Source organism: Sturnus vulgaris, chromosome 13 (assembly GCF_052056855.1).
Source record: "Sturnus vulgaris isolate bStuVul1 chromosome 13, bStuVul1.hap1, whole genome shotgun sequence".
Lineage (NCBI taxonomy): Eukaryota > Metazoa > Chordata > Aves > Passeriformes > Sturnidae > Sturnus > Sturnus vulgaris.
In genome coordinates this window covers 7,486,461-7,499,852 of record NC_142255.1, presented here as the reverse complement: position 1 = coordinate 7,499,852, position 13,392 = coordinate 7,486,461, and the positions used below count along the sequence as shown (strand labels likewise).

The window sequence follows — 13,392 nt, the reverse complement described above, 5'->3', positions numbered from 1 at the left end:
AATGAACAAAGATTTACCTGATTGAGTATTACAGGCTGTTCTGTTGCAGTAGTCTCTGTCCCGGATACAGACTGAGCCACTACAGGAATTGTGATATTTCTTGATACTGGCTGTGTTGTCACAGGAATGGCTACAGGTCTGCTAACAGGCTGTGTTATTCCAGAACTTGACCCATGCATCTGCTGTGTTGACAAACATCCAGCAACTGGTCTCTGCAGTGTTTGTGAAGTTCCTGAAACATTCACTGCTACAGCCAAGGGCTCAACTGCCACCGAGCTGGTCACAGGTCTGGGCACAGTCTGAAAGACTGATGGGGCGGGCATGGCACCGGGGCTGGAGGCAGGCGTCACGTAATGCTGACTCTCAGACTTGAATGCAGTGACTGAACCTGTTGCAAAGATTCCCAAGTTATCTTTATGTAATTCTGCAGTCAAATGTTTCATAACTGTTATAGATTTTTTTTGTTAATTACCATATTAGGACAATAAAGTACCTCTACTGGGTGCACCATTCTGTATCCCCCTTCGTGGTGAGCTGAGGTTGACTCTGTTCAATATATCTGTCAAAAGTTACATTTATCTTAATTCCAAATAAATGAGTAGCTTCATTGCTTTTCAAATTTAAAACTGCATTCATATATACTAATTAAGCCAATTAGGATTTGGCTTATAAATTAAAATATTGTTTCTAAAACAAAAACCTGGCAAAACCAAGTAAGTGTAATTTGTACAAGTTAGGATATGTTCTTCCACTCTTCTTTGGTTAAGCTAGTTAACAATCTCAGTGATTATTTTCTTGAAGACAGATGAATACACACATAAGAGTACAAACAACAACAAAAAAGGACATTTCATTAACATTTAAATTTGCTGATTATAGTGCATTTATTTACATCTCTTTCTCACATATACATGTTTGCCAAATACTAGAACTGCTCTACATTAAAGGAAACATTTCCTCTAAACCAGTAATGACATAATTTGCTTCTGTATTAGCAAATAGCACTTACAAACTGGATTTTAGACTTCATGATATCCATTTTCCAGTGTGAAAGGAAAATTAACAGATCAGCAACCAAAGGAGTCATATTAGAACTGCATTACAAGAGCACTGATTTTCTTACATGTCTTACATGGTAGTCTGTGTCTAGAGTTCTAGCTCAGCAGGAGTACATACAATTTCTTAAATTTATATTTACTCCCTAACTAATGCCACTGATATTCCCCAACCTTTTATGTCTTAGTCTGGGGTTTCTCACAATTTCAGCAAGTTACAAAAATATTCATCAAATCAAAATACTTTTCTACTCCCTGATTCTCAATTCCATTAGTGTTGCTGACAAGTTGCTTGCTCTCACCTGTGAAAATATGCATATGAAGTTAGATTGATTTTCCAATATCAAACCCACAAGGCTTAAAGTAACTTCTCAAACCGGGGTCAAATTACATCAGGTTCTCGAACAATAGATCTCAGAGTACCTACACACTGTGTTTAATAACCTTAAGGCTATTTCCACCAACAATGGCTCATTAGTATACACCTCTCTAGGTGTTAAATAAATCTAATAGCAGTAGAGCTTAGAAGATCACAGCTTTCAACCTGTCACCTGCATTTAGATCACACTAATAAAAAAGCAGCTGCAACCAACAGATTCAAATAGGTTTGCTTTTTTTAAGATATGACAAAATTTGATGCTGATAGTAATACTATTTTTACTTCAACATAACAGTAACTACAAACAAGGATCTCATTATTTCAGTATTTAGCTGAACATATACATTTTGTGATTAACAAATCTATATCCCTCATATATGAATTCCAGTGTGAAATTAAACTAAAGCATCAGGTATCTACAAAAGAAAAGCTGTTCTAAAAGTTAGGTCTCACAAAGCACAGTCAAGACAGTCTGATGCGTGCATATTCTAAATTACAAAGGTAGATTTTACTGCTTTTAAAAAGAATATTTCAGGAAGCCAGTTATTTGAAATTATAAATTACATTTACACGACTCAACTGATTCATCATAGACTTGATGTGCATTTTCCCCTCCACAATCAAAGTGTTATTTGTCCTGTTTAGGTAAAACAGCACTGAAGCACAAGTATGTTGACATGCAGAATAACATTTTAAAGCAGTAACAAGGTACAGGTATATATCATTATGAAAAAGGAAGCAAGGACAGTAAGGGGTAACTGTAGGAAAAATGAGCAATTGCAGAAAAAGGTAAAGGGAACAAAGTGTGAACTACTTTTCATCTCAGCCAAAATAATCCTCCAGTACATCAGAAGGGACACTCGATTCTACACAACTCTCTAATAGCAAGTCAGAGTTGAGGCTTTAATGATTTCCTTCAAGTTTTCCACACAGTCTGTACAAAACCAAGTAATTGTACTGTCAGGAAAAGGTTAAGAAAATGCAATGCATTGTAGAAACTACACCTTTCAGAAAAATTAAGACCTATACCTGAGTTGCTATTTGTCATCCATTTTTCATGTGATCAGGTGCAAACAAACAGTGATAAGCAAAGCTGAGCTCACAGTATCTTGCCTATCACCTACAACAAACTGAAGCCTGACTACTGCCAGGTAGTACTACTTACAAGCCAGAGAAGAACTGAGGTCATTCTTCCATAGCTGTTTTTGATAGTGAAGTAGAAGATTAAAAAGAGAAAAGTTGAGGAAAGGAAAGGAAAAAAAAGCAACAAGTTACACCATAAGTGATTTTACTTGTGTTAGGACCAAGTATGGACAGCACTAGAATAAGAAGTGAATATTTTCAGTCTCTCTTACCGAAGTTCTTCAAGTTCACAGAATCATACCAAAATTATAGTTTTCACCTGAATTATTTCTGTCCTTTGACTAAAAAAAATCTTGAGGCTACAACAATTGCAATCAAATCTGGCGTACTTGCTGTTCCAAACAACATTATTATATACAAATATATACATATATATATATATATATATACACACACACACCCCCTTATTAAGGATTGTGCCTTAATAGTTGTTCTATGCCATGATCTACTGCCAATGACCAACAGAAATCCAGAGGTCTCTGAACCTTCCAGAAAACAGTAAGGGTAATTTTCAGACATTCTTGAGGTTTGCAACTGCAGAAAACTTAGAGTAATTTTAAAATAGTCTTCAAAATTTTCAGAGCATCCAGAGTATTTTTTAAATACTCATTCTTAAAAAATATTTTTGGGTGAGAGTACTTAAATATCAGATTCAGTATCCCTTTCATATTTAAAATCATTTTTCCACTTCCTTAACCTAGTATAAGAAGCATTAAATTTACTATCCTATCTAGCAAAAAAAGTAATAGATGCAAGACGAAAGTATTGTGAACTAAAATGACTGAGCAGCTAATAACAGCTCTGAAATCCATGCAGCAGTGTGACAGACACCCTCATGCAACATTTTGTCGAGATCCTTCACTGCAAATTACACACCTCCAGAAAACTACTGTAGAAATCTTGGATACAAGCATTAGCAGAGATGAGGCAGAAACTGTGAGGAGTAAATCTCACCAGGCAAAGTCTTGGATATGTGACTGCTAGGGAAACCTTAGGTCACAGCTCTTAAAGATTGTCTACAAGATGGATACACACAAAAAGTTTCATTACTAAAGTTAATTAAAATAACAACAAAAAAAGGTCTTCTTTACTTACCTGTCAAATCTCAAGCAAAGGACAAACACGGAATCATCTCCTGCCGTCACAACCACCTAAACTCACTCCCTGCACTGCCTGCATTTAGGAGAAAACTAAAGAACTCCCTATTTCACAAAAGATGAGCAAATTTATCAACAAAAATCACCTACTTCACAGACAGGCTTTCAGTATTTTCATATTAATCACTTGGCAGATTATGCTTTTCTTATAGACACTTAAGACAGTTACCTTGGTTTTGTCAGAATTATGTCCACCAACAAATGAAATGAGGGGTGGAGAAAAAAAAAACCAACCATAACAGGAAGACTTTAATTCATGCACATTCTTTAGCAAGGAGACACTCCCAAATATATAACTAAATATTAGCTATACTGTAAGCAATTGCATGCATGATTTCAGCCTTATATATACTGGCTTTTAAACTGTCACTAACACTAAAACCTTCAAATGTCCTTATTTTGACCTCAGAGTTTTAAGGTTGGAGGTAACCAGAACTGTGTATAAGACAGAATTTCTTAAGAATTCTGTTTTTCAGTAAGTCAGAGACATAAAGCTTTAAGATGTGGAATTTCTTAAGTTGTACTATTAAGAATTCTATACTTCCAAACAATTTAACTTTCTATATCTTGAAAGATCTGTTTTAAAATATCAAAAAGTGTTGTCTTACACGTAGTAGCTGGTTTTGAGCTGGAGATTTCCCCAACAAAGATTGGCTCATCATCATCATCGTCCTCATCATCCTCTTCTACTTCTCTCACTCTCTTTTGCCAGGGTTCTAGCTCCTCTTCTTCACATTCCATAAATAATTCTGCCATCTTGAGACTAGACAGTAAAAAAAACCAAAAAAATACACACATCAAAACATTCAGCAATTGCGTAAATCCTTCACTGTTCAGTAAGGAGTACTGCAGTTAATATTTTATAATTAGTAATAATTACTGCAATAACTCCCATAGAATGGTCTCCCTCCCCCCCCATGTTCTGTATAGATCAAACATGATCTGATACAGGAGATCTTCAAAGATTGATGCCATATCACCATTCTGACAGCCCAACGATATCCTCCACAGAGTTTAAGTTATTTTTGTACAAAACATCAGTAACTATCAGAGGAAGCCTCTGACACCACAGTGAAAGGTATCTTTTAAAAAAATACTCCTATTCCAGGTAAGTGATTCACAAGAAATGTGAAGGACCTTCTACAAAGCACAACTGAGTTAGTGAAACGCTGATTACAGCTTTATTCTCTTTGCACCTTAAAAAACCCAACACAAAACAAAACTCCAACTAAACTCACAGCCTGCCACAACCTCCCAAATTTTCTAAGATTTTTGCCACAGCTTCCCATATAGTCACATTTTCTTTAAACTCCAACAAAACCTACACAAAATTTCCAAAACCCCACAAAACAACATCAACAACAAGCAAGCCACCCACGAAAAAAACACTTCAAACAAAAAAACCTCCAAAACAGCAAAATCCCCAAGCCATATCTACAATGCATTGTATACTGTTTCCATTATTAATTAAGACTTGATCAAAATTTTGCATAGATCTCATTCGATGGAATCCCTCCTGCCTGTAGATGTTTTCTTGCAGTAAAAAAAGTCATGCACAAAAGTAGTAATGAAAAATATGTACCTTTTGGAATTAACCAAATTTACATCAACATCTCTTATCATAATTTGTCTTGTTTTTTACCTAAACAGAGATGGCAAATAGTTTTTTTTCTTTCTTTTAACATTCTTTAACAAAATCTTGAAAGTATTTCTGAACAACAAAATAAATAAACTCTGCTATTTCTTTACACAGACTACCAATAATCTAAAAAGACTGCAGAAAAAATGAGTCTGTAACAACTTATCACAGGGGAGCAGACAATCACCCTCTACTTGTATGAGAATGGGACTGCTGGTGTTAGCACATGTTAGCACTTTTCTTGAGATGAAATAAAGTAGCAAAGTTGAACTTCTTTGCTTCCTCCATCAGCTTAGGGTGCTGAAGTCAGACACGCTGCTAGGAAACAAGAGAACAGGATACTAAACTTGACAGAGATGACATGGGCGTCATGCCAGGTCCTAGAAAGAGTATCAAGCCTAACTATAACTTTTTCTTCTCCGTAGGACATTCTTTAGAACACTTTTTTTTTTTTTAAATAAGACAGTGGCAAAGTTTAACAGACTTCAAGACAAAATAAAATACTATTCCAGAGACTTATTTTATAAAACAGACAACATAAATGAAAAGTGTTTTTATTTTAAGAATTTCGTTTTACTTGACCTCAGGGAAAAAAAGTAATTATAAAATGTGCTCAGAGGATGCAATGCAGTTTGTACTAAAAAGACAAAATAAGCACAAGCAATGATATGTTAGCAGAATTCTAACAACACACATGTGATAACTTCACCTACACTATAATACAGTTGATTTTTTTCTTAAAAAAAAATGTGATAACATAGCCATGGGCTTTTAGAAAGTGATGCCAACTGGTGATACCTCTTACAGATACTTCATTTTATGCATCAAGATATACACATTAAGATACTCCTAAAAGTGACAAAATGCAGAGCATCTTTTAAAAGGCAAGTATCAGGATTAATTTTACAACTTTTAACCTATTTTTTTTTTAAATTTCAGTGCTATAATTTGAAGCCAAGTTTTCACTGATTTCTTTTTTCTGGGAAGAAAGCTGGCCTAATGAGTTCCTATCCTGCTCCTACACTGCTTCATCAGTAGTGCCAGCACAACTTAGCACAGAACTATGGAGTGAAATAGAGCAGGTTAAAAGTAACCTGGCCTAGTAACAGTTTCATTGGCACAACTGAGAGGTCAAAAATCTGCAGCCCGAACAATCAAAACTGCAGTAAGGGGTAATGGATTAGATAAAAAAAATGTGCAGGAACAGCTCCTGCAAGTGGTCTCCATTGCCAAAGGAAAAATCTAGATCCATTTCTAGAGTACAAATAGCTTCCAAATTTTTAGGTTCTTTAACTACATTAACACACAAAACGTATTCTAGGAATCCTGCTAGCAGTTGCTCTCAAAGACAAAAATCAACTTCCCCCACTCTGCTAAATATTTCCCAGTGGTGGTGCAGACACCAGTGTAAGAAAAGTAAACCTACTGACAATAGACTTCATCTTCCTCGTTTTTAAAGACGTATAAGCATATATTCATGCTTAAACACACATTTTCTTAAAGGTAGTCCATGGATCCAATGCAATGCTGAATGCATAGACTCAAAGAAAATGTTGAAACCAGTATTGTAAGGTAAACCATTAAAATTGTGAACAAGGTCTTTAAAACATTTTAAAATAATTCTATAGGCTATATCAAGATATTGTTTTAAAAAGCAAATGCCCGTCTAAAACTAAGCATAGCCATGGAAGTTCATTAGGCAGGCACAAATAACCAACAACCTGCAAAAATACAAGCCCCTAAAACACTATTATAGTTACTAGAAAAGTGATGAACTAAAAACCTGATATAGAGCAGATTAAAAAATGAGAGCTAATTGCCCAAAACAGCAATAAGCTTCTGATGAAGCAACTTCTTTAGCCTTGAGATACTTCCAGTTTTAAAAGCACTATTTTAGCCATCTTTATCAAGGCAACTAGGTTTAAAAATACCTAGCTTTATTAAATGCCAGTCGTATTTACAACGTCTTTTTTTTTTAAAGTTCAGATTTAAAAGCATTCACATAGAAACAACAAAAAATTATATAAAATTAATAAATTAACACCATAAAGATGGACTGAAATTGGCACTATAGAAAATCATGGTAGATGCAACCACAATAAGACTTAAGAGTTATTGAAAATCCAGTTATCATTTCAAATGGGATTTTGTCTTTTCCACTCTTAAGCTCAAGTGAGCCTTCCAGTACTCAAAACTTCCTTGGATTGGCTTAAAATCAAGTAACTAAAATGAAATTGGTAGTGAGCTTAGAGTGAGGACATTTACGTTAACCAGAAATTTTTCAGACTAGTCCTGTCACCCTTCCATAATAGAATCACAGAATATTCTGAGTTGGAAGGGTCCCACACTGTCCAACTCTTAGTCTTGCACATGACATCCCCAATAATCCCATCATCATGTGCCTGAGAGCATTGACAAAACTCTTGTGGAACTGTAAGGTTTGGTGCTGTAACCACTTCCCTGAAAAGCCTACTCCAGGGCCCAACCACTCTCTGGGTAAAGAATCTTTTTCCAATATCTCCCCTGACACAACTTCAAACCATTTCCTCGGGTCCTGTTACTGGTCACCACAGAGATCAGTGTCTGCCCTTCCTCCTCCCTCATGAGGACTGCCATGAGGGCTCCCCTCAGTCTCCTCTTCTCTAGGCTGAACAGACCCAGGGACCAGCTACTCCTTTTGTGGCTATCATCTGTTACTCGAGTAATTTCCCCCCCATTTTAATAGCTGCATTTCAAATGCTCAGAGAAGTTACCTTATTTACAACACAGATCATACGATGGACTATACAGTGTTGCATTTCTCAGATAATGTCCCACACACGCACATAACTTTCCACCACCTTAGCTGATGAAGGATGTGCAATCCACAGCTCCACCAGGACTGGGAACAACTGGGTTTTAATTGAGGGCTACATTTCTCTAGTAGCAAAGAAACAGTGACCAAGCTGAAAGTGCACCTAAAAATTGTAAAAAAACAAAGCGTAAACCAACTTCCCTCAAACACAAACCTCAGCAGCCAACGCTGCCCTCTGTGCCATGAGAAAGCACAAGCTCCGCCTAGGGAAGGGCAATATCGGCGGTGCCAGCCCGCCAGCAGCTCACGCCGCCGAGCCGCGGTGGTGCCAGGCCGTGGGAGCAGCTGAGTCCCGAGGGCAGCCGAACAGCTGCCGCTCCAGCCTGACCGCCCCGCGTCCCGCCCCCCGCGCCGGGTGACCGCCCGCATTCGGCTCCGGCTGCGGGCTCCGGTTTGGGCGAGGCCCGCATGGCAGAACCGCGGCCGGCGGGGAGGAGGCCAGGCCGCGCCGCACCGCACCGCGCTGCCAGCACCGCTCTTGCGGTTAACGCCCGGGGCCCATGGGTGGCCCCACCCGGCTAACGGCGGGCGGAGCGAGCCCTGCCCGGGCCGCCCTCGAGGGCAGAACCGTCCGATGCCAGCGGGGCCCGCGGGCGGCTCGCGGGAGCTCTCACAGCACGGGGGCCCCGCTCGGGGACGCCAGGCCGCGCTCCGACCTAAGATGGCGCCGGTCTCGCCAGCGACAATCCCCCCGCGCCTGTCCCCGCCGAGCGCCGCTCCCGCCGCCCGGGGAGCGCGGCAGGGCGGGCCGGGGGCATGGAGCGGGCTGACCTTACCGTGCTGCGTGTCCGTAAGGGCCGCGGTGGGGCCGCTGCTCCGTCCCGCCCGGGCCGGCGGGGGATGGGGCAGCGACAGCTGAGGCGCCTCGCTCACCTCACCGGGGCGCGGCGCCACCTCAGCGCCGCTGCCGCCGGGGGAACGCGGGCGGGAGGCGGGGGCGGCCGCGGCCCCGCGCGCTGCCTGACGGGAACCGCGGGTCGGACACATCGCGGAGCCCGCGATCGGGGCGGAGCCGGGCCGGGGCGGGGCTGGCGCCATGTGCCGGGCCTCACACCCTGGGACGGCACCGCCGCCATGTGCCCGGCCTCAGAGGCTGGTATAACACCGCCGCCATGTGCCGGGCCTCACAGCCCCGGTAGCAGGAGCTGCTGCTGGGTTTGGGCCTCATGACCCGGTACTGCACTGCTGCCGTGGGCCAGGCCTCATGTCCAGCAACCTCTGCCTAGCCTTGCACTGGCCCCTCACAGCTTTGGTGAGGACACACAGGCCACTGCCATACTGTTAGGGAAACCAGACAGCATCAACAGTGGCTGGGGACTGAACGGATTGAGATCAGCCCTGCCAAGAAGGACTTGCGGGTGGATTCAAGGCTTAACATGAGCCATCAATGCACACTTAAAGTCCAGAAAACCAAATGTGGCCTAGGCTGCATCCAAAGCAGTGTGGGCAGCATGGGAGGGAGGGGATTCTGCCCCTCCACTGTTGTGAGGCTCCACCTTGAGTACTGCATCTATTTCTGGGGTCCCATCACGGGAAAGACATTGACCTCTTGGAGCAAGTCCAGAGAAGGCCACCAAATTGATCAGAGATACAGAGACCTCTGCTACGAGGAAAGGCTTGAGAGATTTGAGATTGCTCAGCCTGGAAACAAGATTTCAGAGTAACCTAATTGTAGCCTTTCAGTACCTGAAGAGAACTCAAAGGAAAGATGGGGCAAACTATTTACCAGGAGCATGTAGCAACAAGGCAAGGCAGAATGGGTTCCTTTAGAGAGTAGGTGTGGACTGGATATTAGGGAAAAAATTCTTTACTGTGAGGGTGGTGAAGCTCTGCAACAGGTTGCTCAGGGAAATTGTGGCTGTCCCATCTCTGGACATGTTAAAGGCCAGGTTGCATGGGACTCTCAGCAACATAGTCTCATTTTCTGTGTCCCTGCTCACAGCAGGAGGTTTGGAACTAGATGAGCCTTAAGATCCCTTCCAACCCAAACCGTTCTAAGATTGTATGCTCTATTACCTAGGAACCACTCTGGCTGTCACATTCACACCACTTGAGCTAGGACCGAAGCCTCTTTGGAGCTGCACCTCTCACACTCATACAGACCAGATTTCCTTACCAGCTCACAGATTTTATATAGCAATGTTTCAGATGTCCTGATCCTTAAAATACTTTAATCATAGTGTAGTAACTAAATCATAAAATAGCAGCTCGAGCAGGGTACCTCTCAGGAGGGACCCCTGGGTTTTTATACCCTCACAGTCTAAGGGCACGAAAGTCTGGAGTCGTTGGCTCCTGCCACGTCTGTGTGTGTCCCTCACCTGGAAGGGCCGCAGGCCCTTTGTTGTGCCAAGGATCGGCCGTTAATGGCTTTTCGCCTGAGCTCTCCTGCTCGCCCAGAGCTGAGCCTGCAGCTCCAACTGCAGCTGTCCCCGGAGCTGCCAGTACTTCAAAAACGCGTCCCGGTCGCGGGCGGGCCGCAGGGCCCAGCACGGTCCCCCTCAGCGGGACCCCGGGCGCAGGCCCGGCTCGTTGAGCCGGCGGTGCCGCCGCGGGGCAGCCCGGGGGGAACGGGCAGGCCTTTCCCTGGGGGGCAGCCCGGGGGGAACGGGCAGGCCTTTCCTGCGGGGCGGTCTGGGGGGCGAGCATGCCTTTCCCTGCGAGCAGGCCCTTCCTTCGGGGCAGCCCGGGGGGCGGGCAGGCCTTTCCCTGCGGGCAGGCCCTTCCCGCGGGGCGGTCCGGGGGGCGGGCAGGCCTTTTCTGCGGGGTAGCCGAACGCCAGCATGTAGAATTCCCTACAGCCCTGTGGCCCAGCAAAGTCAGGGCCAGCTGTGCCCAGAGCTGACATCGAATACAGACAGCGGGGAATATAACACACAGCGTGCTGGTGCAGTCAGTGGAGCAGCACAGATACTAATGCTGTTCAGACTGAAGGTTCGTTGTGCACCTGTGTTCTCATTTACCCGCTGAGTTAAATATCAGTCAAATACACGATCAACCCTTCTAAAGATTTATTGAGTAAAACATTCTCATTACTTTCAGTGGGATGTTGCAGAACTGCTGGTAGACAGCCTCACCCGGGCGATGGAAGCACAGCTGCTGGAGAAAGCAGTCCTGCAGCACTGCACCTACAAGAGCCGTGGTTTCACTCGCCTCAGAATTTGCATACGAAAATCTCTGCTTCGAAAGGTGACGAAGTAATGCAGTTTTCTCGTGCAATCTCACCCTGGCCAACAAGAATGCACCAGAGTTTGAATTTGGTTTGGTTTGTTATTTTTCAGTTTTTCTCTCCATTATACACTAATTAAAAAACTCCAAAAAGAGCAAAAATCCCCCAACCAACCAAAAGACCCACCAACCAAGCAAAAGCTTTTTAAAAAAACAAAAACCAAAGCACAGAAACAAAACAAAAGCAAAAACCCAACAAAGTAACAAAAACCAAACAAACCAAAACAGGCCCCCCCCCCCCAAAAAAACCAAAAAAACCAAAATAGCAGAAATAGGCCCCCACCAAAGTATGATCCCTTAGTGAAATATGAAAATATTTCTGGTGATTTTTGAAGATAAGAGGAAAATACTTAAACATGTCATTATATTGCAACTTTTTCAGCCCATACTTCTCACAACTTATTGTTGTGCTGTCTGCCACAGCTGCCGTCAGAAATACGCAGTTTATTTAGTGTAAATTCTCTCTCAACCATAGGTATATTTTCAGATGAATGAGTGAAGTGTGCTTCTCGTTGTGACCTTAAGCGCTAAGAATTTGAATACTGTGTTTATCCTGGAAAATATTCTATTCATTTTAACTAATATCTTTAGCCTTGAGATGCTTCCAGAGTAGTTTGGAACCTTAGAGAAGTGAAGGAAAAAAACTCATTAGTAATTAAATAATTGCTGCTTAGTGATTATGTCATTAAATCATTTGGTTATTATAATTTAATAGTTAAAAAATTACTAAGCTGTGCCCTTCTGCCAAAGAAGGATGAAAAAAGAGAGAAAGAAATATTCTTAATATTAGGCAGAAAATTGAGCAAAAGGATGGGAATCATAGTAGAGCTTATTCTAAGCAGAAGTGACTGGGAAATAGTCCATTTACTTGAAACACGTATTTTCAACTATTAATTTACCTACTGAGAAATCATTGCAGGTGTTCATGTTCCTTCTAAGGCAAGATAAACATAAAGAGAATGTTAAGATTGCAAGGTAAAAACATTGAAAATTGTGAAATAACAAACCCACAATCTACTCTGTACATTTTCGTAATTAAATTTGTGCATTCCCATGGTGCACAATTGCATGCTGTCTGTTCTGCAAAACCCTAAGTCTTTGGACAAATTGGTGTGAATGTCTCACACCATCCCACAAAGGCATAGGAGCAAACCAGAATTTATCAAGTGACAATAAGCCTTCATAACTCTAAAACACAAATTAATAAAGGATAGGAAATAGTCCCCATAATTACTAAAGAATTACTGGGAGAACTGCAAACACACTTTAAAGAAAAACTTAGCAGAAGCTGATAGGAGAGAACCATTTCATGCAGTTAGGCAGTATTCATGCACTGTTGACTGTAGCAGTACAGCTAAGCTTGAAATCTAGCTAGTCTGAATTACTTCATCTGTTATTACAGTCTACTGGCCTGAGACTCAGTTGCTAAAGAGACATTCCTTTGCCTGTAGAGAGGTATTGACAGCAGCCTCTCATCAGTTTCTGGGTTTTGCCTTAAAAAGCACAATCTGTGCCAGAGAAATTGATTGATTGCTGTATCCCTCAATGGTATAAACTCCTTTTATTCCTTGTTGCAGGTTCAAAAAACTGGGGGAAGCACTACTAAAATACTGTGACAAATACACCTAATGATGATTTTTTATTATTGTTTTTATTTTAAACTCTACTAAACTGCATGTTGTGTCTAGTCACTATTTGAATGTGATCTGGGAATCAGAGGGCATCTAGTCCTGATTTTGTATGTCAGTAAAACACCTGGAGCAGAGTGGGGAGGTCTTGCTGATTAGCACTGAAGTTTGGGTTTGTTTAATGTTGTTTGTTATTCCTTGAGGCATGAGACACAGACAGCAAGTACCAACCCGTATGAAATTGCAACTGGAGCTACTGCCAAAGCTCCATTAGAATAGATATGTTCAGATGGGAAGCCTGTAACTGTGAAT

General features: G+C 41.9%; 1 protein-coding gene across 7 annotated transcripts in view; it reads right to left on the bottom strand.

The window, feature by feature from the left end:
- The window catches only part of ZNF280D (zinc finger protein 280D), a 49,742-nt gene extending 40,553 nt beyond the window's left edge, over positions 1–9,189 (bottom strand). For 2 of the 7 annotated variants that reach the window (XM_088172502.1, XM_014874042.2), the window contains exons 1-5: positions 9,004–9,189; positions 8,127–8,330; positions 4,343–4,497; positions 494–559; positions 18–388 (exon numbers count right to left, since the gene is read on the bottom strand). In XM_088172502.1, coding sequence (XP_088028628.1) covers positions 18–388; positions 494–559; positions 4,343–4,490 — 585 coding nt within the window. In that variant the 5' untranslated portion in view covers positions 4,491–4,497; positions 8,127–8,330; positions 9,004–9,189. The other 5 variants (XM_014874043.2, XM_014874047.2, XM_014874046.2 and 2 more) reach the window with 5 other exon arrangements.
- Positions 9,190–13,392: the final 4,203 nt, after the last annotated feature.